Below are 26,090 nucleotides of genomic sequence, written 5' to 3'. Positions count from 1 at the left end.
GATGGACACTTTTCCATCCATCTGCCGTGGCATTTCCAACCCCACCCCAGGCAGTGCCCTCCAAAAGCTGCCTACCTGGGCTGCGGCCAGCAGAGGCTCTCTGGTGCCAGGGCAGTTCTTACGGTGGCTGGAGGGGACCACGGGATGTGGGGGCTTTGTTGCTGAATGGGCTGGGGGAGCTGTGCTGCTGCAGGGTGGGACATGGCCTCCTGGGGCCGAGCTCTGTGGAGGCACTTGGGTGCTTGCTGGCAGTATGTTGGCAGCTCTTCCAAAACCCCTGGCAGCCTTGGTGGTGGCACCATGACTGTGCCGCGCCGTGCTCCAAGGGTCCCTGCTCAGGGCTGCGAGGAGCCTGGTGGGCAGGGGGTGCTCCAGCCACAGGTAGCACAGTGCTGAGCCCGGACCCGGGCCCTTTGGGACCATAGGTGACATGTCCTGACACTCACAGGGGCACTAACCCATGTTATAACTGAAACAATCCATCCCGGGCTATCTCAGTGGTGCGCGGAGGGTGGGCTGATGGATGCTGAGGAACAGGCTCTGCTCACACTTTCTCTGCCACCCTGGTAGCTTAGAAAAGGAAGACATAAAGACCTTTAACCTGTGATCTTATCTGTGTGTTTCTGGGGTGAATTGTGCTTTCACTGCCAAGTTCTTCATTTTCATGAATATAGCCAGATGCTGCCCATAACTACCCCAGCTCCTGGGAGAGGTGGCTTTGGAGTCACGTAGGTTTTATCACTAAAAGCCTCATGGCTATTGAGAACTGAAAGGAGGAATGTGGCTTCCCTTCTTCGTTCCCTTTCTTTTATTTTTTTTTTCCTGTAAACGAAATAAAATACAGCTGATGCCTTGGGTATTTTAAGAATTGCAGAGAGGAAGCAGGGAACTGCAGCTCTGCAAAGAAGTGGGATGAGCGCAGAGAAGCCTCTGGTCTTGCTGAGCTGGCAGACAGCAAAATAACCAGTTACGGGATGAAATGTGTCTCGTGTCTGCTGCAGGGAAGAGAAGAGATGCATGGGGAGGAGGGGGACAGAAAGCGGAGGAGTGGTGTGGTTCAGGGAACTGAGCAGCTTCTGCCTCTCGCCAACACTTTTGCAGGGCCAGCGTTTACGCCCCATGCCGCCGTATTTCCCCTTGGCTCCGCTCTCATCTCCCCACCGTCGTGTGTGCTGGCTGGGGCCTCTGAGCCCTTCCTGTTTCGGGGTAGAAAGCTTGTGGTCACCAGTGAGCAGCGGGCTCCGACACACGCACGCAGAGCAGAAGCGAGCCCCGGCAGGGTTCAACGTGGGCTGCCAGTGCCGGAGCTCAGGATTGCTGCTTCGCTGCTAGCTCCTGCCTGCATTGCCTCCTCCTCCTCCTCCTCGCCATGAGCCTGCCGGGACCATCCCGTGCCCTGCGGTGACGCTGGGAGCTGGAAGGACACAAGGGAAGGTGAGTGCAGCCCGGAGAGAGGTTGGGGATGCTCCTTCCTTGCGTGGTCCCCCCGCTCCCAGCGCAGCAGGGAAGACGTGGGGCTGGCATGAGGTGGGAGGTATGTCCCCAGCCTTCTGGGCACGACTCCTGGAAAGCATGTAGCCCTCTCTCTTGCAGGCTTGAGGTAGTCCACCAGGCGTTTTTTTTCCCAGAAATGGGAAAAATATCCACCTGTATTGACACAGGGGCCAGCAGCAGCCCCCCGCTGCTGGGTCTTGGGATGTGGCACCGTTGTTGCTGAGGGCCCCCTGAGGTCCCCTTGGCCACCCTGGCTGAGAATGTTCCTGTGTGAGACGCTGGGCCAGCTTGGGAGAGGGGACCTGGGTCAGAGAGGGGCTGCAGCACATCTCAGACACATCTCTGTGCCAGCTCTCCCCACTCAGCACCAGGGCTCACAGCATGTGTGGATCAGGGCTTGATGGGCTGTCACCAGGGCCTTCAGCCCCATGGTCTGCGAACAGAAGGGGTGGAGACGACAAAGGGGCCTTGGCTCTGTGTCCCCTGCATGCATCCTTTCCAGGTGAGAAGTGGTCCCAGCATTGCACAGTGTGTCACATCTGGTCCCTGTTTGTGGCTGCCACGTCCTGGGAAGAGCCTGGCTGGCAGAGAGGTGTTGGGGGCAGAGCCGTGGGTGATGGGGACAGATCCTGTTGCAGCCTCGCACGGCTCTGGGGATCCCATTACTGTACACCATCTCCCACTACCCTGCACCAGCACTGGCATCTCCATGTCTGCAGTTGTGCACACTGCTAAAATGCTTTTTCACCCAAATCAGTGGCTCTAAGTGTGGCATTGGTGCTTGAGATGGTTCCTGTGTCCCCCAGGGACGCTTGGCTTCTAGTGGTGGCCAGCGACCCCCTCCTACCCACATGGCCTTCCCCAGGACAGGGGCTAGCATCTCCTTCCCAGGGCTCCGAAGGTCTTTGCTCCCTGCCAAGCTGAGCTCAGCTGGTGGTGCCATGGCCATCTGGCACAGACCAGCCTGGCTTCATTAATGTCACCTGGGCAGCAGCCTCCAGCTGTAACGGCTGAGGGACCAGGGACATGGCTTTGGCAGCCAAAAGCTCTTCTGAAGAATGGCCGAGCCAGTACACTGTGTCGATGGAGGCTGGCGTCTCCGGCATTCCCCGTCAGCTGTGTTTGCTTTGTGAAGGCGAACGGAGGTGTCTCCCTGCTGCTGCTCCAAGCAGCAGCCCGAGCTCTGGTCTGAGAGTGCTCTGCACAAGGCTGAATTAGCCCTGGTAGCAGCACAGCCTCCTGCAGCTTCAAAGCCATCCTCGCCGTGTCACTGGGCTCAGGTTTGTGCTTGTTGCTGCCAGGGAAGCCCTGGTGAAGCCCAGGAGGGGAGGTGGGCACTGTGCCCACCCACGGGCTGATGCCATCCCTCTCCTGCCATCTTCAGCCCCACCTCCCCTCCCTGGGGGGAACTGGGCTGACCGTGACCTTTCTCACCAGCCTGCTTCTACCCATCTCCTTTTGCGCCTTGTACAAAATTTGTCCTCCTGCTGCACTCTGAATATGCCAGGGAGTAGTTTGGGGAATTTTATGTTGAATTTTCTTGGGAGACTCGAGTCCTTGGAGCAGACAGGCGGGCTGCTGGCCCCATCTCAGGTCTTTGCAGACAGCGAGGAGTGCCAGCACTTCTTAAGCAAGCAGGTGACTGAGAAGCAAAGTTTCTAGGGCCCGGAGCAGCTCACACCACCCCGAGTTCTTTTCTAAATCTGGAAAGCGAGCACCGGTGCGCCGGTTCCCTCCCACGCGCGGGTAGGTAGGATGCGGATGTGGAAAACCACCGACACAATTAGCAGCCGCCTGCCTTTCGCTTCGGCAGACGCCTCTGCTGGCCCCGAAGAGCCCGGCATGCACCCAGCCCCCTGAGGGGGCTTTTTCCCCGCAGGAAATATCACTTTGAGAGCCACGGTGCCGACCAGCCCACCAGTGATGTAACGCAGCTGTGTGGTGCTGGGCAAGGAAAGGATTAGAGCATCGCTCGCTCCTGTAGCCAGTGGCTGGGGATGGTACCGCCATCGAGGAAATAAACAAGCCAAGAGGAAGCCCTGAGCATGATGACATCCCTGAAATAGAGCAGCACCAAGGCAGCCCTGAGGTGTTAGACCCTCCTTGGCAGCCTCCTCGTCCCCTCGCCGCCGCCCCAGCAGGATCTGGCTGTGCTGTCCCAGGAGGTGGCAGGGGATGGGGACGCAGGGGCTGGCACCAGGTCGGGTGCTAAGGGTGTGCCGCAGGAAGGAAAACCCTGCGGGCATTCCCGCCACTCACCCACAGGAAAGAAATGGTTTTCTGAGCTTGGTAGTCCCTCCCCTGCCCCACCACATGTCCTGGGTCTGCAGACCGGGGTGTTGGTCTCGGAGGAAACCACACATCCATCCCCGCAGCGATGTCCACGTGCTGCAGGGACGCGACTCCCAGGTCAGCATCAGCTGAGCTGGGGGGTTGGAAGTGCCCCCTGCTCCCTGCCCTGCAGCAAGCCATGCAAGGAGAGGCAGGGGTCTCCTGTCATTAGCCCCGGGGCCACAGCAGTCCCTGTCCTTGCCTCCCTTGTCCTCGCCGCCTTCAGTTGCTTGAGGCTGGGAGCTGCCCAGCGGGTGGTGGAAATCTGCAGTGGTGGCTTGGAGCCAGCCCCAGCCACAGAAATAAAGTCCAGGCGGCTCTGGGGTGGGTGCTGAAAGCTTCACTTTCTTCAGGAAGCTTTTAGTGAGCATCTAGGAGCAGCTGAGAGCAGGATGCTCTTAAGCACGAGTTGTGTGTGGCTGGGAGAGTTCTCGCAAGTGTTTGTCCATCTCCTGCTACACTCGATGGGTTGGGTGGGGGATATGTACAGATTTAGGGCCTAAATGGGCAGAGATAGTTCTTAAATCTGTAAATTAAATTGAGAGATTCCTAAATAGAGCAAAGACATGAGCAGGAGTGTGGGCTGATGGTCTGACTGTGCTTGGAGGGACCCAGAGGACTGACGGGGTCCCATGGGTGGGGAAAGGGCAGCTGCGGGGACGCTGCCTCGCTGTGGGCACTGGGTGGCCCTGTCACTGGCAGATCTCCCTTCCTTCCTCCTCCGCTTTCTTTTTCCTCTTTCTTTGGAGAGAACAATGCTCGATGGCAAGGGAAGCTGTCTGGCTCCGGGCTGGCTTCCCTCTGGAGCGTAACCGGCTCCTGGGCTTTCCTCAGGTTTTGTTTCTCTGGGTGCTAGATGGGGATGGGAGCAGACCAAGGCAACAAATTAGAAACCTCGTGGAAGTTCAGCTTCTCTTCTTTATTTATTTTTATTCCTTTTGGACTTCACATTTTGGGCTCAGTTTGCCTTAACCTGAACATTTCTTCATAAATCCTGGGGAGGAGAGGGCTCCTGGTGCTGCCCTGCCTGGCAATGCCCATCCGCGGGGGCTTCTTGCAGCAGGTCCCGAGTGCAGAGCTGGGTTCAGCTGAACCTTTCTGCCCCAGAAACCCCAACATGGGACATGCCCTTGGGACTCTGCCTCACGATGTGCTCTTGCCATCCCCGCTGCCAGCCCCAGCTGACCGTGTCCCATGGTTTCTGCAGGCAAGACACCGGACCCGAGGCCATGCCCGAGCAGAGTGAGCAGCAGCCTCGCACTCGCCCATCGTTGCAGCCGTGCCCGTGCCCTGCTGCAGCCCCAGCCCGGCCATGGAGAGCACAGGTGGGTGATGCTGCTGCACGAACCCTTCCCCACCCCATTCCCTCCACTGCCCCAACAGCCCCCAGTAAATACTTGTCTATCTAACGAGGATTGATTGTCGCTGGGCAGAGCGATATCATGGGACCCTGCACTTTGCAAGGCATTGGTAAACCCTGATGGGTGGTGGCAACTGAGACATGAAACACCCAAGGAATGGCCAAAAGATTTGCTGTAGGGTGCCACCAGGTCTGGTAACCAGTCACAGTCAGATTTTAAAGCAATCTCACATTTTGTTATCAGTATATCAATGCTGAAATGTTTTATTCCATTTACAAGCCACTGCTGGCTGTTGCTAGTGGGCTGAGAGCATTTTTAGATCAAAGTGCCCCGTGTTTGTGTTGGAAGGGGTGTTCTGATGCTTCGCTCCCCACCAAGAGACCTCAGCGTATCACGACTGCAGTCGCTTTGATTTACAAAAAGAGGACACAGTATTTATACCAACGCTCAGGAAAAACTTCCCGTAGTCATTAAAAATATACACAAATGAAAAGAATGGGAAGTTTCATGTAGTCCATTACAGTGTGTAATCCCTCAGTGCAAAAACAATGAACATAGTAGTGAAAATGAGGAGCTTTACCAAATCACTGCAGGGAAAACAAAAAGGAGAGAAAATACAGATTTCTAAAGTAAAACTTTGACATTTCCTCAAATAACACTTCCAAAATGAGAAAGATCCCATTTCAAAGGACACTTCTGTGCTGTAACCATACTGTGTGGGTATGATGGCATCAGTATGCTGGCCAAGATGGGATTTTCCCCATGCATACATACAGCTTTGGCAGCACACGATGAACAATTCTGAACCCAAACGTGTGGTTGTCTTCTAACACAGCCTAGACTGCAGTCACAGCAGTAAGTGCTCCTCTGCAGAAGTTTGGATTCCATGGATCCCCTGCCCGAACATCCCTAACGGGGTGTGCTTCCCTGGGTAAACAGGATATTTTGGCTGTTGGGCTGTGTGCTCAGGAATGGGTCATTCCCCATACTTTAAAGTTTGCATTTCCCAGTCCAGTTTCATCCAGGGCTTGTGCCTGGTGCCCCTGGTCACCATCCTGTTGGAACCTTGTCATTGCAGCCCTGGGCTCGGGGAGGGCACGACTGGCTTGTCGTGGGTCTGGCCATGCTGCCTGCATGGGAGCTGAGGCTGAGGAGGCTGCAAGGATGTTGGGGCGGGCTAAGGGCTCCTGCCTCCCTGCTGTGCATAACTGGCAGGGAGGCTGGCGGCCCTGGGGTGCCACTCGATGCTGCTGAGAGATGCATCAGGAAGAGCCAAAAATCATCTCTGGTTCTTGCATCAGACCTGTCCTGAGATGGGGCATGGGTCTGCATGGGACAAGGGGGCAGATGCTCAGAGCTGCCCCGTCTGCCACACGATCATGTCCCTGCCCGCAGAAACCTCAGGTTGTGGCTCGCTGGAGATGCCTCTTGCAGCTCCCGTGTGGCTGAGTTTCCGGCTGAGCTGTGAAATCCCCCCAGGATTTTTTCCTTGTAGCTCCCAACCAATCTCCCTCAGGAAAGGGGTTACTGTGAATACTGAGGTCCTGCCCTGGATCAGGCCATGTTCTGGCTGCTGCAGCCTATGGAAGGAGCACATCATCTGATAATAGCCGACTTTATATAACGAGTTTCTTACTACAAAGGAGCAAAAGTCCTTTTGTTATGGGGGAAGAGAACCCAGAGCAAGGAGGGCCACAAAGCCTGGCCATGGTAGAATAAAGGGATCCTGCATCTCCCATCCGATCCCCAGCATGCCTTCAGGCCTTCCACATTTGGCTTTTATTTCACAGCTGCAATGTCCCAGCGCTGACATGCGAGCTCCCTCCTGATGGCAAGTCCCCACCCCACAGACGAGTCATGCCCCAGATCAGCTCTGAGGTTTTCAGATTTATTTTTGGCCGAGAGCAGGATGCTGCTCAGCTCTGACGTGCACAAAGAGCGGGTGGCAGTCACCAGGCTCAGTTCTTGCCTCGGGGTGCTCAGGGCCCATGGGTGGCAACTGTGGGCTGGGAGAAGCTGTGAGAGCTGGGTGGTGGGTGAGGGTGAGGCCGAGTCCACGTGGTGCCAAAAAGCAGAGGTGTTTCTGCTCTTGCACAGTGCCAAGCTGTGGTTTTCTTCCTTTAGCTTGTATATTTAATGTGCGATTTTGTAATTCAGCAAAGGGAGAGGGATTCTGAAGAGCCTGCGCAGAGCAGTCCTCTGCAGAGCATCTGTGCCACCATGTCCCCCCAGGAGGGCTTTGCTCCCCGGTATGGCTCCATGGGCCACTAGTCCATGGGGTGGCACTTGTCCCCCTGGCTCCAGTGGCCCTGGGGAGGGCTCTGACCTGTTGCCATCAGGGCTCGGCCAGGTCTGAAGCCTGCTGCTATACCCATCCTGAGGGACATGCACCCAAACCAGAGCATCATTCCCCCTGGGTGCCCTGGGTGCCGGTGTCCCAGGGGTGCCACCCAGGCTGCTCACGTCCTCTTTGTCCCCACAGAGGTGGAGTCGGACATCCTGCGCCGTGTCCGCACACTGCTGCGAGAGCTGGACGGCCACCACCCCGCCTGCCAGCGCGACCGAGGTGAGGTCCTGGGGACAGCACTGCTGCCACCCGCACTGCGCACCGGGCGCTGCGTGGCCCCAGCCCCACACTGGTCCCCTCTCAGATGACACCAGGGGACACGAGGTGACCTCACGTTCCTCTGCCCCTTCCAACCTGCTCTTAGAGGTGCCAACTTGCAGGTGCCTCCATGCACCAACCCCGGTGTTTTCCATCCCTCCTCCACGTGGTTCCTCACCCTAACCTCAGGCAGGGGTCCAGCACTGGGGCAGGACACGAAATGTCAGAGCCTGGGGCTCTGTTCCCAGCTCTGACACCAGCTCACCCCACAGCCCCTTCCAGCTCGCTGATACCTGAGTTTCCCAGTCCCTCCCTGCAGGGCTATTGCTTTGCCATGCACGGCTCAGCTCCGTGCTAGGGAGCCAGCTGAGATCCCTGCGTCACCGTAGGGGAGAGTAAAACTCTACTTGACCCAGCAATTGGACTGCTACAGCCCTGAGGAACTTAATTGATTTTGAAAAATTGATTTTACTTGGAGCATGCAGGATATTTTACAGTTAATTAAATCTGATTTTTGTCTGGAATGAGCCTCGACAAGTCTGCAGGGCTGAAAAGCTTTGTGGTCCTTGCTCCAAGTGCTTGGGGTCAGCAGCCACACCATGGCTCAGGTGTTGCATGCTGGGACCAGCAGGAACCCCAGATCCCTGGGGCAGGCAGTGAAAGCAAGCAGGGAGGGAACAGAAAAGAGACTTGATGTCATTTAGTCCATTTCCATGCCTTGCTTTTCGCCAGCTCCCCAGTCCCAGGTTTTTTTTGGGATGCTTTCCCAAGCGTTTTTCAGTGCTTGACATCAATGCTGCATCCAGAGTGAGGGCAGCGTGTGACTTGTCCCTGCAGAGGGTCACTGATTGAAGCAGAGGGTGGAGAAGCCTGGGTGAGCTGTGAGAGTGATCCCAGCGGTGCTTTCTGCAGCAGCAGTGGCCAGGTCGCCCCATTCCTCCACCACACACGGCTCCCCACCCATTGCGGCTCTGCGGGGCAGCCTCACCTCTTGTTTTTCCCTTCTCAGGGATGCTGCGATGGACACTGCACAAAAAAATTGACCAGAATCCCAGTAACAGCTCCATCCTGGTCAGGATCTTGGTGAAAGAGCTGGAAAGGGTGAGTGTCACCTCACAACCATCCCTTGGGAGGGGGTCTCACCTCCCCTGCGGGACTGTCTCCATCCTGTGGCATCCCCGCCTTGACGATCCCCTGGGTAAGGGGTTTTTAGGGAGTTTAGGGTTTTTGGAGTCTGGCTGGGGACTGTAGCTCACAGCCACAGGCGGACAGTGTTTGCAGCTTGCAGACTGCACGGTGCAAAACACTTCCAGCCACCCCCAGGTCCCCCGCAACCCTCTGGGCCATCTGCAGCCTCAGGTACAGTGGAAATTTCTCCTCCCTGTCACTCGTTTCCTTCCGAGCGGTGTCAGATCAGAGCCATCCAGCCCCGTATCCTGTCCCGAGAGCATCTGACGGAAACTGGGCGATGCATTTTTTGATTCATTGACTTGTCTCACTTTCTGAACTCGGGTGAACCTTTTGTACCCGCAGCAACCTGCGGCAACCAGTTTTGTGGTTTGATGCGATGCGACGTGACGAGCTCACACCTTTTCTTTACGAGCACACCTCAGTTCTTCCGGTGCCGAGAGGAAGAGCCCACTTCCCCCAGTCCCCCCCGTGTGCGGGGACACATACCCTGCCCTCCCCGGGCAAGGAGCCCCCTGCATCCCTACTGTCAAGTGGCTTCTGCACGTCCAGGTAGACAGGAATGCCCACATCGCCCTTGGCTAGGGATGCAGGAATTCCCCTGGTGGGGCTGAGGTCTGCTTTCCCCTGCAAAAGCCATCTCAGCCCCTCCCTGCTATGCTTTTATCCCTACGTTGCTCTTATTTTCATGTGCCCAGGAGGGATGTCAGGCCTCCTGGTCTGTAATTCCCTTTGTCTCCCTGAAGCTCCTGGAAATCAGTGCCATGTTATTGTATTTTTTTCAGCCTGCTGGTACTGCAGCAGCTCTGAGCAGGCAGTAGCAACCACTGATAACAATTCAGCAATTTCAAGCTTGAGCTCCTCTGGGGCTCTGCCCAGAGATCAGCTGGGCTCAGCAATTCCGTATTACTCATTTCATTGATCGTTTCAAAAGCTTTGCTGCCATCGGTTCAATTTAACTCGGATCCATCAGCACATCTTCCCTGAAAAGAGGTGCAGGGGAGGCTCCCCAGGCACCAGCAGCAGCACGGTGAGGAGCTGCAAGCTCTGCAATGCCTTCCTGTCTGTCCAGCAGGGCCACAAGAGCGAGGGAGAGCATCCAGCCCGGGGCACCTTCATGCTGAAGCCCCATTTCCATTAGGGCAAAACAAAGCTAGATAAGGCATTGCCCCCTCCCTGGCAATGAGGATCTGTGAGGTTTTTGGGGTGGAAATCCCTTTGTGAGGTTTATCTGAGGCTGTTCCTGCTGCTGGAGCAGTGCTAGAGCCGGGCCAGGCTGTGGGCACGTCCTGCTGGCTTCCCACAGCCTGGGACGGGGATGCACGAGCAGCTCTCCTCCTGCTCTGGTTCCACACCCACCAAACACAACAGGGGTTTTTCCCAGAGGTTTTATATTTCCATGCGAATTTTCACATCAGAAAGGCACTCCCTGGTGAGCTCAGATAGAAACTTTTGTTCTCCCTCTCCCACCACGGGTGCTGCTCCTGCTCTTGATGGTCAATCACACACCCATAGCAGCCCATGGCCAACTCAGGCAGCCTGCCAGGCAGGACCTGTCCACCCCAGAGACACCCTGCCCACCCTGATAGCCCGGGAAGAGATCCCAGACCTCACCCTGGTGCTGGGAGCATCCTCCTGCACCCAGAGCATGCCAGGAGCCACGGTGGATGCCCCAGCACTGACCGTGCCTTTTGGTCCCGCAGGCGGAGCGAAGCGACTACCGACATTATATCATCCCCCTGCTGCACACGCTGATGTACACCCTGATAAAGGTAACTGCTCACGGGCTTCACTGGGACAGAATCCTGGGGAATCAGAAAAAGGCATGTCCACAGCCCTACGGTGGGTACTGCTGGAGGCTTCTAGACCATCGCAGTGCCTGGTTCTGCTTCATAGATTGCATTTCAACCCAGGCTGAATGTGGTGTAGCTCTGCACCCCCTTTCTTGGGGTCTGTTGGGGGGAGAGCACCCTTCGGGATCTTTGCCTGTGGCATCTCCTTACCTGCCCCTTTCTTGCCGCAGGCTCCCTGTACCTCCGACGAGCTCTGCAGCAGAGTGTATGACTTCTGCAAGAAGCTGCTCACCCTGCCCAAGCCTTTCTGCACCATTGGTTTGGACTACGCTGTCAGGCTGAAGATGGAAAAGACAGCACCGGGTACTGCTCTACCCCTGGGTTTGGGGGTTTTCCTTTGCCTAATGCAATGAGCCATGGCAGGGATTTCTGCATGGGGCTGGCCAAACACCTGGGGTCTTCAGGATATGCTTGGGTGGGAGGGTTCCCCTCTCCTGATTTCGGGTGGTTTCAGCAGAAAACCTCCTGCTGTTGGTGGAAGCACCTCTGAAATCACATGGGGTTCCTGGGAGTCTGAGCCCAACTGCATCACCCTGACCACTGCTCCCTGCTACCTCCGGAGCTCCAAGGTCCCTCCCAGCAGAGGTTTAACCCAGCTAAGAAAAGAACTTCTCTGGGGAGCACCAGGAGGCTCGTGAGAAGGTTGCACACTGTATTGGGTGCCTGAACACAGCGGGGTGGGTGTGGACCCTTGGGTTGTCCCCACCCCAGGGCCAGGTGAGGGTGAAGCACATCGCTCCCCACTCTGAAATGTGTCGTGCCCTTCGTATCCTTCATATCCTCCGTATCCAGCGCTATCCCCCGATGTGGCCCCATGGCTGTGCCTGGAGCCAGGCTCTTCCTCCTGCTCCTGGCCCCCTCCTGAGCTCATAATCCACTAAACAAAGGAAGGGAAATACAGGAAATTATCCCTGAATAGAAGGGCTTTTCTTTTTCTGTTGCACAGCCTATCTTTGTCCTTGGCTATTTTTAACCCGGGGCCTGGCTCTCGGCTCTCACCTCGGCTCCCCAGCACCGGGTGCCGGCCACCTTGGCAGACTCTCCACGGCCCAGATCCCGGCTGCGTTGTTCTGCCTCTGCTCTGACTCCTGCCTCTTTGTCTTCTCACCTTCACTAGGTATGCTCTACCAAAGAATGGTGATTTCCGAACAAAGTCTAAAAAGCGACCCGTACCCTTACCAGGAAAAGTGAGTAGCATCTCTTGAAAGGTGTTGTGACTTCTAGCTCTTTTATCGCCTCGTCGTTCTGTAGTGAGTCCGTCCCTTTCCTGCACCCTGGGTCACAGTTGGATGCAGACACTTTGCATACAGACTGCATGGCAGGAGGCAGTCGTGGGGGATGCAATGTGGTGGCATCCAAACAAGCTTTGTGCCGGGAGGAGCATGTTCCTCCCACCTGCCCCCGTTTATTTCCATGGGCCTGGCAGGCATGCAGGGAGGGTGTATCTGCTGTGACCCTTCTCTGTGTGGGCAGAGGTGTGAGCTGCATGCACCAGCCCCAGCGTCAGTAACAGGGAGTTCTCATCTAACCTCATCTCACCTCCTCATCTCCCTCTGTTCCCACCCACCCACCCCACGCAGGATTTTCATCTTCGCCGACCCGGAGCTGCTCTCCGAAGCCATCTGCAACGCGCTGGTCACCGACACGCAGGCGGCTCGGCTCTCCCAGAGCCCGCGGGCGTGCATGTGCTACGTGATCATCCACGCCATGCAGGCAGCCCTGGGCGAGGGCTGCGACCTCAGCGGCTTGAGGATGAGCCTTCAGGTAACCAGCAGCACCAGCACGGCACCACGTATGGTTTTCTAATGGTCCCACTCTTGCTGGGCACTTTGGAGCTTATGGCAAGTGGGGAAACTGCCCCTGGCACCTGGGTGCTGGTCTCCATCCCGAGTACCCCCAGTGTTACTTGCTGGGCTGGGCAAGGTGAGGTGGCTGGGCAAGCAGAGGTGGAGATAAACTAAAAACCCTTTGAAATATGAAATAACAGCTGCAGCAAAAGCCAGAGGTCTTGAATCTTCAGGTTTTCACAGCAAAGACGGGCTCTGGGGCTGAAACATGGGCTCACCTGTGAGCACATCTTCACAGGGTGCATTTGCCCCCTCCTGACATCCTACCTGTGGAGCTTCTCCTCTTTTCACACCTCTGGGCTTTAACAGCATCTCTGTGGCAGGACATGTCCATGAGTGAGGTTGAGCACTGGTTCCAGCAAGTGGTGGCGGCTGTCGAGTGTGCAGGAAGTGAAGCGAGTGTGGACCGTGGACAGCACGTGGAGAGGCTGGAGAAGATTTACTGTGCCCTCCTCGGCTCCTTGCCACCAGGTGAGGCCCCTGCCCTGCTGCCTGTCCCCACCATTGTCCTGTTGTCCATCCCCAGCCCCCTCTGCCCCAACTTCAGCAGCATCCATCATTGGGACCAGTCCTCGCAGCCCAGCTCTGAGCTGCAGCCCCATGTCGGGGATGGGATTCAGCAGGCAGGGCTCTGTCGTTTGCAAAGGGAGCTGTGGGAAGTCCCTGTCAGCCAGGGTGCTTGGTCTGCAGTGCTCTGCTGGCGTAAGGTACCTCCTGGCATGATCCAGACTGGGGACACACCACACCCCAAAACCTCGCACCAATGCGGAGGGCAGTGGTGCTGCCTCCTGCCCCCACGACAGCAACGCTCTGTCCCAGCGTGGTGACACCGGGGCCACACGGACTGTGACAAACATCCCCATGTGCCCTGGCTGTTCCTGGTGCGAGGTCCCTGTGTCCTCCTCATCTCCCCAGAAAAAGCCAGAGGCTGTCCCACAGCTCAGAGATAGGAGCAGCAGCCAGTGGTGCAGGGAGAGGAGCAGGACCATCTCCTTTCAGTCTCACTGCTTCTCGCAGAGCCCTAATGGGGTAGAAACAGCCAGTGGTGGTGAGGTCAGAGGGTCCCTTCATCTCAGCTGAGATCACCAGGGAAGCTCCTGCCACCTGGGTTGGAGGCTCAGTGCTAGAAAAGGTGTTCTTTATTCTGCAATCCCTCTGCTGTCTGCAGCAAAGCAAGATCGTTCAATTGCCTGTGCCTCAGTTTCCCCATCTTCACTTCTCCCTTCCCCCAGATGTGCAGGTGCTTTCTCCTGGCACTCAGAGGGCTGGGATGGCATCCTCAGGTCTGCCCAGGGGGTAACCAGGGTGGGAGAACACCCAGGGATATGGCAGCCAGTGGCTGAAGCAGAGCACCTGTGGGGGTTCGTGCATGGCCTGCTCCCATGTGTTAAGAGCACCCTTGTGTCCCCCAGGTGATGCTCCCCTGGGGAGGCTGCAGGGCATCCCTCTGCCCAACCCCAACATCAGCTTCCACCTCTGGAAGGAAGATGACCAGCTCTGTAAGTGGGGCGTCAGGGCTGGATCAGGGGAGCTGGGGGGAAAGGGGTGAAGGAGATGAGGGGGGCACCCCTGTGAGATACCCTCAGAGCACCTAACGTGAGTGATGCTGAGCTGTTCATGGTGGAGTGGGAAATGGGGCTGAAGGGGGGACTTGGGCCAGCTGTGGTTGGTGTGAGAAGAGGGAAGATGAGGCAGGACGAGGGCTCAGCCTGGGTCTGGCTACATTTCCCTCCCTGAGCTCCCTTCTGCCCACAGGGAAGGAGCTGGTGCTGTTCATCCGCCCGCTGTCGCAGAGCTGCGAGCCCGACCGCCTGAGCCAGGACCTGGACAACTTCGAGATCCAGGACATCATTTCGGAGTGCGAGTGCTGCGAGCAGACCCGCTTCTCTGTGCTCTCCACCGACAGTGGCATCGAGCGGGACCTGCCGCTAGCGGCCGAGGAGCCCTTCGCCCCTTGCAGCGCCGACACGGAGCAATCCCGGCTCCAGAGGAAGGGCGGCATTAAAAAGAAGCCATCCCCACTGGAGAGCATGGCGTTCCTGCAGACCGGCTGCAACGGCCCCGGGGCGAAGCCCGCAGCCAAGGCGCAGAAGAGGACAGGCGTCCCCGCCAAGCCCCCGGCCCCACTCCAGAGGCTGCACACTGCGCGCGTCGTGCTGCTGGGGGATGACCGGGTCCTGGGGCGTCTGGCCCAAGCCTACCACTCCTTGAGGTGCCTAGCTGGCGGCCACAGCACTGTTGCGTGGGGGAATGGGGTCGGGGCTTCGCTCTGTTGCAGCAGCCAGGGTGGCTGGGGATGGGGTTGGGCTCCAGCGCTGCCTGGGACAGGATGGGACCTGGGCATTTTGCACCCAAGTGTGTCCATCGTAGAATGAGTCACAGAATGGGTTGGGTTGGAAGGGACCTTCAAAGGTCATCCATCCACCCCCCCACCATAGGCAGGGGAATCTCACAAGGTTGCTCAAAGCCGCTTCCAACCCAGCTTTGAACACCTTCAGGGATGGTGCACCCACAGCGTCTCTGGGCAGCCTGTGCCAGGGCCTCACTGCCCTTATGATGAAAAAATATTGTCACTGGCTGCACTGCCCAAATGATGACATGGGGAGTTTTTCCCCTCTGTGCATGAAATGGGTTAAAAAAAAAAAAAAAAAAAAAAGACCAGAACAAAACAATAAAACAAGACAAGACGTTTTCCAATGTACAAGGGGAGAACCCTAAATGAAAGCTCCTGGCCCAGGCTGGGGCTGGGCTGCAGTGCAGAGCTGGACACAAAGGGGTGGCTGGTCCCAGCCCAGAGCCCACCCATGGGACACCCCTTACCCCATCATCTCCCCTGGGAGGATTTGAGAAGCTGGGGGCTTTCCTGCCGCCTGTTGCATTGGGCACAGGAGACAAATGAGGAGGATGCGTGCTTGTGTTGCAGAGCTGCTGTTGGGAGCCGTTTTCTTCCCCTTCACCCCTGAGACACGGCTATTTCTTCTTTCCATGTCAAGGAAGCGAGAAACACGGCGTGTGTTCCTGACTCCGAGGCTGAACCTGCAGTTCTACTACATCCCGGTCGTGACGGGGCAGTCGAGCGTGCCGACAGCCGTGGTGAGTCCGGTCCTCCTGCTGCCAGGAGCTGCTGTGTTTTCTGGAGGGGGTTCCCGGGTTTCACACCGGTGAATGCCTGGTTCCTAAAACAAGGAGGGTGGGAACCAAGGTGGGACAGCTGGGCTGGGTTTGCAGGCTGCCTTTGGGGATCCATCAGCCTGGGAGATGTTTGGGTCGCTCCAGCCACCCACAGGGGTGATAACTCACAGCCCAGACATAGTACTGAGTTCTGCCGTTATGCTCCAGCTGTGCCCAGCTTTAGGGGGATAAAAGGAGCTTTGGCAAAGGACTGGTGCTCATCTCACCTCCCAGGCTCTCAGAGGAAGCAGTTGCCTCTTTCTGAGGGCTTTGTCTGCTTGGTGGGGCCCCAGCTTTTGTTTTGCAAGTCACCACATTGCAGTTTATCTTGGGCAAACTTTGAGCTTTGAGACAGTCGTACTTATTACGATATTTGAAGGTGGCCCGGAGCTGGCTGTGGGTCCTAATGGATTTGCCATTATAAAAATTAGTATTTCTTCTTTTAATTATTCACTGATTTTCTGTTCTTGAGCACCTGCTGAGTGAGTGCTGCAGGAAATGTTTTGCCATCTTCTTTGGATCAAGCAGAAAAGCGGGTCACAAGTGGAGGGCTGCCTACGGGCAATTTGCTTCCCCTCTGCCTCCTAGCATGGTTTCCCCAGGAAAAGCCCCCGCTTCTGTGGCTTCAGGTATTTTGAGCTGTGGTTGTGCCCTGAGCTGTGCATTTCTCCCACAGACCCATGATGCTGCCAGCCCCGAGGAGCTCTGCGAGGTGGCCGGGTACCTGGGCAGAGCCGACCCCTGGTACGAGAGCAACATCAACACGCTGTGCCACATGATCCCCAAGCTGGCCACCATGGTACGAGGAAACCTCCCCACTTCCCCGGTGCTGCCCGAGCCTGGCCCCTTCCCCAAACCCCTGCGGCACCCAGGGATGAGCTCCTGCCTGCAGAGCCCTTATGAGCTCTGGGTGGAGGCTTTCGTCCTGCCGGGGATGGTGCAAGTGGCTGACTGCCCCAGCCCACAAGGCCCCATTTGCTGCGATGTTCTTTTTTGGTCAAGGGACAGGAAATGGCAGATTTCAAGAAAGCAAATGTAAATGAGGCATTTGCTGAAATACCCCAGCTATCATTTCCTGGCAGTTTGAGCCACCATTGATAGCCTGCAGAAAAGGCTGGCAGTTGGGTGCAAGCCTTCGCCTCTTCCATTGGCTTTGGCTAAGTTGTGGCAGAGCGGCCGAGCTCATTGCTCAGTAATTAGTAGGAAGGTGTGCGGGTTTGTGGCAGTGTTTTTGCGAAGCGAACGTGGCTGATCCACAACATGATTTTCCCCCAGCCTTCCTCTCCGAGCAAACATCTTGTGACTGATCTCTTCATCACCGACGTGATCGCCTACTACGTCCGCATGGGTGCCCAGCCCGTCTGCTTCCAGGTCTACACAGTGAAGGTGGGTGCCCCATCTCTGGTGCTGCCCCGTGGCCCTGCGAGGCTTGTTCCCCCTTGCTAGAAGTGCTCTGCAAAGCCACTGGGGTCTTTGGGCAGCTCTGAGCCTGGATCTCTGTGCCCTCCAGCCCTTCACCTCCTTGCCAGGCTCCCAGGTCTGGTGGCTCCATGTAGCACAGCTCAGCTGGAGTCAGTGATCCTGGGAAGGCTATTTCAGGATCGTGAAGGTCAGCAAAGCAAACCTTGAAATCACCCCCCACACCCTTAGGTTTCTTGCTCTGCTCGACATGGGTTTGCTCAGGAGCTCTGCGCCTCCTTATGCTTTGGGTGCTGTGGTCAAATAGGATTTTTCTGGGTGGCTTTGCTAAAACCTTACTATACCTTGTAGGGGCTTTGCAGGGTTTCCTGAAATGCTGTTTTTCTTTGTTTCCTGCAAGCTTTTCTCTGAAATGGTATCAGAGTGAGACCTGGCACTTGGTACGAGAGCAAAGAACTACTCTATTTGGTCATGAAATACCAACCCCCCATCTCTGGCAGTTTTCCCCCTTCATAGCTTAAGGTGACACCAATGCACATATCTCCTTTTAATCTGACTGTGGCCAACCCGGTGATCTATTGCACCAAAGGAGCAGACATTGCACGGGCAAACTGGCACATGGCTTGCAAAGAGCTGGAAGACCTTTGGGAATTACTGGTAGAGCATCACCCAGACTTGATCTAATAACATGTAGCTTGTAAACACCCGGAGTACCTGGTTCTCAGCTTGTGTGGTGGGGGATTTCGTTCTCTCTGAATTTTTTTCTACTCATTTCTCCTCCAAGACAGAAATCAAGAGCAAGTGAGAGAGTGGGTGACTCAAGCAGGGGAAGAGGAACTGACTCTAGATGTGGTTTTCAGATAGAGGCACCTAAACTACCCTGCTGTCATACAGGGTATGATTCCGCCTCATCTGGAAGCACTGAGCCTGCTTCACCTTTTTGGTTAAGAACACGCTGTTCCTCTTCAGCTGCAGAGAACTTTCCTGGAAGTGAGGGTCAAGCCCCACAAGAGCTGGATGTAAGCAGAAGCTCTCCAGGACATTATCTATATGTTTTCTCAAAACAAGCCCATGAAAAGAAAAATAACACATAGGTCTTAAGTGACCAGTTGATTTAGGTGTATCGGAGAGAAATTACATGCCTTGAAGCTAAGCCAGAGTCTGTGGTCAGGCTCCCCTTGACCTGGGTTGCCTCTGGGTGCATGGCTGGGGACAGACTCATCCGTGAGCGTGCAGTGACACCCAGTGGCAAGGGACACTGCCCATGGCTCTGCCCGCTGCCTTGTACCCTGGCAAGGTCTGCCGTGCTCCTGGGCTTCAGAAATCAAAAATCAGATCTCTCCATCCCATATTCCCCTGGCCGCCATGGGGAGGTCATAGATTCCCTTTCACACCTGGGTGCTCTGGAGAACCTTCTGATGTCACGACCCCAGTGTGATGTCACAGGGTGACTGAGGACAAGGCGTTCTTTCCTCTCTTTTAGGTTTTCTTCAATGACCCAGCACTGGAGCCAGCTGAGGACGTCTTCCTCACTGAGCTGTGTGCCCAGGTGCAGGACAGCATCTCCCACAGAGGTGTGTGTTTCCTCCCCATGGAGCTCCACAGATGGGGCTGCCACCCTGGTGGGGTCCCACCTGCCCCAGCTCCCTTCCACCCAGTCCTGAGCCTGCAGCAACCAAGGCCATGCCATGCGATCATGGGGCTGCATCCATCATTCCTCAATGAGCAGGAGGTTCCCTCAACCCCTCTGTCTCCCTCCTGGGCAGGTGATGTCAGCCTAAATGAGACATCTTGTGGTCACTGGCTCCTGGTCAATCAGGTTTTGTAGGGGAGGCTTTGGTTGGATCCAGGAACCTCTGAGGTTGGACCAACATTTTATTCTGGCTGAAGGAACAAGCTGATAGCTTTAAAAACATCCCCTTTTCCAGATGTTTTCCCTGTTAGAAATTCTGCTTCCTTGAGTTATCGCTGATGGGACAAGGGCGCTTGAAGGCTGGTCGCATCCGGCACCCCAGTGTCTGATCCAATGGACGCTGGCCACCGTGGTTGGGCACAGACCCTCTAGTGAGTCCGTGGATCTCACTCACTGGTCCTTTTGAGGGCACAGAGCCCAGCAGCTGTAGGCAAGGACTGGGGCTGGTGTGTCCACCCTCAGCTGCTCTGTGATGGAGGGGTGGCTTGTCCCACGGGAGGACCTCTCTCCTCTGGCTGCAGACGGGTGGGATGAGGGAATCCTCAGTCCTTCCTGGTTCCTCCCTTGCAGAGTTAAACCTGACCAAGAAGAAAACGACCCTGGAGGGCCCTGGCATAGATCTTGCAGTAACGTACAAGAAGGTAAGTGGGGCTCTGGGCAGCCCAACATGCCCCTGCCCACACACCTGGCACAGATCTCCCCAGAGCAGTGATCAGGCTCTCCTCCTGTCCCCTGGAACTGCACTCCAGGAGAGGACAGAGAGGTCCCGATGAACTTTAAAAGTCTGTTAGCTAACCCTATATTTGTGAAAAACTGTCCCAATGCCCCCCAGGTGCAACTCTCTGCGTGGCTGAATTAACAGAGCCTTTCCCGCAGGTTGTGGTGAGCGACCGGGCAAAGGAGGTGTCAGCGTCCCTGCGCTCTACAGGCCTCGTGATGAAGGCCATCCCTGCTGATGAGGCCGAAGGTGGGTTCCTCCGGCTTAGGAGCAGGTGAAGGGGGTTTGCTGAGTTTTCTGGTGCTCCACAGAAAAAATCCGACCACAGTACTTAGTGCCAATCGTGCCTGGGCTGTGGGGTTAAATCCGTGACGTACACATACTGGTGTCACCACGGCCTGTGGTCGTGTTTTCTCGTGAATGCCGTGTGTGGGGCTCCCTGTAACCCGGGGTTCTGCTTAACTATAATCTGGTCTTGGCAGCACCTTCCTCTTGCTGCAGCCTTCCTCTTTCACCTTGCCTGGAGCACAGCCTTTGAGGTTTCACCCTGAGCATGACCCCATGCAAAACCCTGCGTGTAGAGCTTGCTGAAGTCCCCCTCTTCTGCCAGCCAGCACATCCCATGGCCCTCTCCCAGGGGACCTGGTATGGGACGAGGCACCGTCTCCACTTGAAGCTGAGCTGAGATCGTACCACTGTTCAAGGCTAACACACTGCTTCTGTTGCAGATCTGTTGTGTCTGAATGTGAACATCACTGAAATCATTAAGATCAACAACTTGTCGGGACGATCCTTCTCAGTAAGTGGCTGTGGATGCACCTGGCCCTGGAGGGGTCGGCCTTAAGGAAAGTCCTTAGAGCAATGGGAAAGGGGGAACTCACCATGGGGAGGGGAAGGTTCTGGGGCCATCCTGCGCTGAGAGGGTTTTCCATGGAAAAGTCCAGTTTTTCAAGTCAAAGCCCCGAGTACTGTCCCTGCTGCTTGATACCACATCAAATCCTGTGGACACCCTGAAGGACTGAACTGTCACCGAAATTCTGTGACCCCAGTGACAAAGTGGAGAAAAAAGGCTTAGCCCCAGACATCATGGCCCTGCTTGGGTAGGGGAGGGGATCTGTAGTTCTGAGATCAACCCCATTAGCTCCACAGCTCCAGCAGCAGAGTCCTCTCCAGACCACTTGTGTCAACCACTTCGGGGCCCACCAGAACTGAGGCTGTTGGGGAAATGCTGTACCAAAGCATAAAAGGGAAGCAGGAACTTCAATGAATCTAATCAGCACCTCAGAGAGATGGATATGCAAGAGATAAGACTGAAAAGCAGGGCTCCTGTCCCTCTCGTTTTACATGAGATGAGACGCTGTCCTGTGGGGGTGTGTCCCTGCAGTTTGGGTTGCAATATTATTGTATTTCTGTGCCTTGGACGTTTGGGGTTGCCCTGGAGCCTTCGGTTTCTCAGCTGGTGTTTCCAGATAGCCAGTACTCTCTTGCTTATTTTCACCTGGCTTTTGAAAACACCATGGTGCTGTGGCCCATGCTGCCCACCAAGGTGCACCAAGGCCCAGGAGAACTGGCCACGTGTCCTGTGAGACACCCCAAGCCTTGCAACCTGTGCAGATTTTGCCAGTTTGCAAAGTCTGCCCTAGCAAGCTTTGGCCAGGTTGTGATGTCAGAAAGTGGAAGAGAGAGACACTTCTATCTTTAATCAGCTACCTTGAGTCACCTCTGAGGTTAAAACTGAAAGAGAAAGGCATCATTTGTCCCTTTCATACCCAGCATGCACACACCACCAGTCACCGTGTGGCACAGGGCAGGGAAGTGAAGCACTCACTGGGCTCCTCCTCCTTTCTCAATCCAGGCTGTGGCAAACAGGTTGAAAACACGCGATATCAAAATCAGGAGCACAGAGCAGAGGCCCTTCACGGTGTGCCTGGACAAGGACAGCAGAAGAACTTACAGGAATGTGATCAGGTGAGGATGCCCCACGTGCCAGGCTCTGCACATCTCACCCGTTACCTTGCATCCCTCCCAGGAAGAAGGGCTTCCAACGTGGAAGAGCTTTTCCCCATGGAATCCTAGTCCTAATGTGGTTATATTTGATAAAAGACCCATGGGTAAATCCATTGCTTTTCCAGGGAAAGCAGGGCAGAGTGGTGCTCTCCTACCTTTGCATTGTGGGGTGGTAGTGTGAAAAAAAAAAATGTTTCCTCCATTTTAAGTAAGGCTCTGTCATTAAGATGGTAGAAGGAAAGGTAGATCTGAGATCTTAGATCTTCTAAATTGTTTTGTGGAGCTGATGTTCTCTACACTGACTGCAGTCCTCACTGGGGTATCTCAAGCATATGAAAGTGTGGGGAGAGTTCAGCCCTGCTAAAAGGGCAGGGATTGCTGTGGCTATAGTGGTGGCAGTGACATATGATGTGCTGGAAGTGAACAGTCAGGGTCTGCGGTTCATGTTCCATAAGCCACGTGGAGCATAGGTAAAATGTGAGTTTCTGAGAACTGAAGTGAGCCAGGCTAAGGCCACTGGTTTTGTGGTTAAATGCTAATATACAGCAGCCCATCTTCCCAGCCAAAACCAGTCTGAAAGCACAAAAGCAGCTGTGTCTCAGCATGACAGCCCTCCTCTGCAGTCAGCAGAGAGACTTGAGGTTTAGTCTGAGCTCAGACTCCGGCCCTCAAGGGCAGGTTTGCACGAGCGGTGAATGTGTTCTTGTACTCTTGCAGTGTGGAAGTGTCGCCCTGCCTAGAGCCCAGCTACTGCTTGCAAAAAACAAGGACAATGAAATCCAGCGTGCATGAAGCAGAGGATGTGGGCCTTGTGAAATACATGCCCAAGTCTCTGCTGTTGCCCATCAACACGTTTGCAGGAGTCATCCAATGAAGCAAATGAGAAAAAGCTGATGTGAAAGATGTGACATCTGGGTCCTCAAAGAAGAGATGGAAAAAGAAAACACACTAAGAAGCCACCAACAGTGATTTTATGACCATAATGGTGTTTCTAGAGCTGCAAAGGCAGAGGTGGAGAGGGCTCACGGAGGACAGCTGCGTGCTGGTGAATGGCAGTGGTGACCACAGCCAAGGACCCCTGCCAAGGGGCAGAGCTTTCCTCAAGAGCTGAGACTTTCAACCTTTTGCACAAATCAGGAAAAACCTTTGAGCTTTTTCATTTCAGGAAAAGGACTGAGGAAAATGCAGCTCAGGTGATGGTGTGTGCTGTGTTGTGGATCAAAGAGCAGTTACTATTAGTAATATTTATTACTGTGGTGTCTCCTGGCCTGGCAGAGGATCAGGGCTTGTTTTGCTGGGTTCTGCACAGCAAACTTAATTCTGGCACAGGATGATGTATTTAGGCAAACCGGCAATGGCTCCCCTGACTCAGCCAGGAAACCTCACTGCAAGCCTGACCACAACCGGGAGCGTGTGTGCGTGTGTGTGAGACTTCCACTGCAGGAAGCCAGTGGGAAACCTGCTGTTGTTTCAGAGGGGCTATAGAAGATAACAACAGATGGTGTGAAACAGGGATGTGGGAAATCTAGTGCAATATTTGACGGTGCTGAACTGGACTAGAACTGCTCAGGCTGCCGAGGGTTTGCTCTGAGAAGCAACCTCCTGTGATCGATGGAGAAGCAGAACACCTGGGAGACTTCTCTGTTCCTTTCCTCTGCTGCTATCATGGTGTAGAAACCCTCCCCTCGTTTGCAGATGGGCTCCAACTAACCCACTTTTATGGATGGTCATGTCAGAGGCCTTGTCTTCATTCCAGCTTGTGGCTGACTGAAATAATGGAAGAAACGAGGTGTGTATTTATTGACTCTCTGAATGTGGTCTGAGGTATCTGGGGCGTCTCCAGGGAGTCTTCCAGAAATTTGTGTTGGAAGGGATTTGGGATCAGTCCTTCTATGACACTATCAGTTTTTACTCTCTTGGCTCCCAGATAAATCCTTACCTGGGTTGCCTTCACTCAGAGGTGCTTGCTTGGATCTCCTGCCCTAAGGAAGTGTCCTTCGGCTTTGTCTGTGTGCGTAGCAGCTCCTCCAGCTCTGCCTGTCACCCATGGGGAGTCCCTGGGGCCAGCTCTGCAATATGAGGTGATGCTGACCCAGCTGCTGTGGCACTGGCAAACCCCTCTGTTAGCCCCGATGGCTTGTGCCAGCTGGAGAAATGCTGGTGTGGGCTCAGTTTTTGTAGCCAACCAGAAGTCAAAGCTGTAGTTTGAGGCTGTGGTTGCCAAGGGCAGACACGAACCTCCTGAGGACAGCTCAGTTCTTCCTTGGGAAAGCTGCTGAAGGTGAGAGAAGAGCCAACTATGGCAGGGCGAGTCCCAGCCAGCAACGACACGGGGGATACTGGGAAATGCTCCCCCCGAGCCATTTCACCCACGCCTGGAGCAAGGTGCCCACCTCTATCCAGGTGTCCAGGTCTGGAGATCCTTCCTCTGACCTGCCCCACACCTGTGGGTTGTCCTCCTGACTATATCTCACTGAATCCCCCAGCTGATGTCCCTCATGCTCACCTTGGCACAGGAGGCGTTTTGCCTCCTGTTCCCAAGCTCAGGGTTTATTCACTCTCATTCTGAATGCCCCATGCAGACCCAAATTAGCACTGAAATACATTACTGCGAGTAAAGCAACACCAGAGCTGTGGGTGGGTGATGCGTTATTTAGCAGTGTAAAGAGCCTCCTGGTCCCCAAAAGTATTAAACTGCCAAACAAGCACAAACACCTGAAAGATCATGTTAGGCAACAGCAACATGACCATTTCCCCAGCCCCCCAGCCTCAGAATCCCCCTGCAGGAGTCACAAACCTGCAAGAAGATCTCAGCAACCGTGTTTGGCTCTTCAGTACTGTTTTTCACCTCCACTCACTCACAAATCAAGAATTGTTGCTGCCCACCAATGCCAGGCTTAGTCAGCAAGCATTTTGGCCCTGAAGGGAGCTGAATTTGGAGAGGAGGCTTGGGAACGAGTCAAGAAACATACGCTTGCACCAACAGTCTTCCTCTGTGAGCTGCTGCATATGCTAACTTTGGGCTTAAGGGGGTGGCCAGTGGCTCTTCACACCTCTGCTCCCTTGGGGCTTCTTTTTGGGGGGGTCACACATCCCTGGCATGCCTGGCTACTACTTACAAAGCCATGAGGCCATGCTTTGGGTTGGAGCTTGGTCTGCGGTGTCCAGAGTTGACTCTGTACCGTTGTAAATGATGTAGATGGATTATAAGTTATTTGTACAGGTGTCAGAGATGATCTGTATCAGAAGATGCGATCCTTTTAATGCCAATTGAAAAAATATATATATATATATATATAAAAGCACAGCAGAACTGGACAGAATTGTTGGTGTTTATTTTTTATATTTGCATGCAGCTGGGGTGAGTGAGGAAAAAGTTGGTAAAAACTACTAAAAAAGAATAAAAGGACATTTGGCCCTCTATGGCTGATGTCTTCTCCTCCCCACCCTGGGGCTACCTGCTGTGTAGGTAAACGCTTCATTTCCATAGTGCTCTTTTGTGAAGGGACAGGCAGAAATGGGAAAAATGCAGAAATTTGGAAGCAGGAGTCTGTATCCCCCATGCTGGCTGCCCCTCGACTCCCTGCTGTGCTGCCGCAGTCTGTCCCCACAGCCTGGCCCCCTCCAGCTCTGTTTCCCCCCCATTTGAAACACCACCCTTCTCCAAGCATCCTCCAGAGCCCTTGTACTGATCGCCACTGCTTGTTGATAAAGCGGAAAACAATTCATGAACTTGTGTCAATGAATTAGCTCTGCTGTGAAAAAGTCTTTCACGGGTTGTTTTAATCATCCCTTGAAATCGCGGGCAGCTAACGCGGCTCACAGAGCTCCTTAGCACAGGGGCAGCGTTGGGGTCTCCCCTGTGCCCCAGGAGCTGCCAGCTTTGGGACAGCTCCATCTTCTGCACAGGGCCTGGGCGAAATGCCTGGAGGAGCATGGCAGTGTCTCAAGGGGATAAGGGGGGACATAACTGCCTGGGGACTTTTGGGGCTGTGGCAGCTCTATCTTCATCTCTTTGCACGCCCAGCATGATGCTGAGCAGACGCAAAGCTGTCTCCAGTGGGACGATGGGTGACACTGAGCTGGCTTGCCTGGAGCCTGTGTGTGTCCTGGTGTGGTGGCCTGCTGTGTCACCCCGTGGTCCCAGCAGTGTCACGCTGAGGCTGGCCCCCAGCATGAATCACTGCCTCCTCCTCCTCCTCCTGCATAAACCCGGAGCAGCCTGGGCAGCCAGCAGCACTTGCAGGTGCCAGCTGCCTGAGCTCTGCATCCTGACCAACCTCCCCCTTCCATCACTGCCTTGGACAACCCCAAAACACCCGCTGGCTATAAACTATTCAACACTTTGTGAAAAGGATAAAAATCATCTCTTTTCCAAGAGCATTCTGCACCAAAATGAAAAA

At 55.1% G+C, this 26,090-nt stretch overlaps 1 protein-coding gene across 6 annotated transcripts in view; it reads left to right on the top strand.

Moving 5' to 3' along the window:
* The window catches only part of PIK3R6 (phosphoinositide-3-kinase regulatory subunit 6), a 30,422-nt gene extending 5,440 nt beyond the window's left edge, over positions 1 to 24,982 (top strand). For 3 of the 6 annotated variants that reach the window (XM_048075971.2, XM_066979986.1, XM_066979987.1), the window contains 20 exons: positions 1,102 to 1,434; positions 5,033 to 5,150; positions 7,669 to 7,752; positions 8,801 to 8,892; positions 10,683 to 10,751; positions 11,003 to 11,135; positions 11,950 to 12,019; positions 12,413 to 12,596; positions 13,003 to 13,150; positions 14,092 to 14,178; positions 14,435 to 14,891; positions 15,673 to 15,772; positions 16,527 to 16,649; positions 17,126 to 17,236; positions 18,753 to 18,843; positions 19,533 to 19,603; positions 19,839 to 19,929; positions 20,409 to 20,479; positions 21,536 to 21,648; positions 22,405 to 24,982. In XM_048075971.2, coding sequence (XP_047931928.2) covers positions 5,138 to 5,150; positions 7,669 to 7,752; positions 8,801 to 8,892; positions 10,683 to 10,751; positions 11,003 to 11,135; positions 11,950 to 12,019; positions 12,413 to 12,596; positions 13,003 to 13,150; positions 14,092 to 14,178; positions 14,435 to 14,891; positions 15,673 to 15,772; positions 16,527 to 16,649; positions 17,126 to 17,236; positions 18,753 to 18,843; positions 19,533 to 19,603; positions 19,839 to 19,929; positions 20,409 to 20,479; positions 21,536 to 21,648; positions 22,405 to 22,561 — 2,265 coding nt within the window. In that variant the 5' untranslated portion in view covers positions 1,102 to 1,434; positions 5,033 to 5,137 and the 3' untranslated portion in view covers positions 22,562 to 24,982. The remainder of the gene's footprint in view (positions 1 to 1,101; positions 1,435 to 5,032; positions 5,151 to 7,668; positions 7,753 to 8,800; positions 8,893 to 10,682; positions 10,752 to 11,002; positions 11,136 to 11,949; positions 12,020 to 12,412; positions 12,597 to 13,002; positions 13,151 to 14,091; positions 14,179 to 14,434; positions 14,892 to 15,672; positions 15,773 to 16,526; positions 16,650 to 17,125; positions 17,237 to 18,752; positions 18,844 to 19,532; positions 19,604 to 19,838; positions 19,930 to 20,408; positions 20,480 to 21,535; positions 21,649 to 22,404) is intronic. The other 3 variants (XM_048075970.2, XM_048075973.2, XM_066979988.1) reach the window with 1 other exon arrangement.
* The last annotated feature ends 1,108 nt before the right edge of the window (positions 24,983 to 26,090 follow it).

This window comes from Anser cygnoides, chromosome 19 (genome assembly GCF_040182565.1).
Source record: "Anser cygnoides isolate HZ-2024a breed goose chromosome 19, Taihu_goose_T2T_genome, whole genome shotgun sequence".
Taxonomy (NCBI): domain Eukaryota; kingdom Metazoa; phylum Chordata; class Aves; order Anseriformes; family Anatidae; genus Anser; species Anser cygnoides.
The sequence above is the reverse complement of the archived record's forward strand: the minus strand, read 5'-3'. Positions and strand labels throughout refer to the sequence as shown.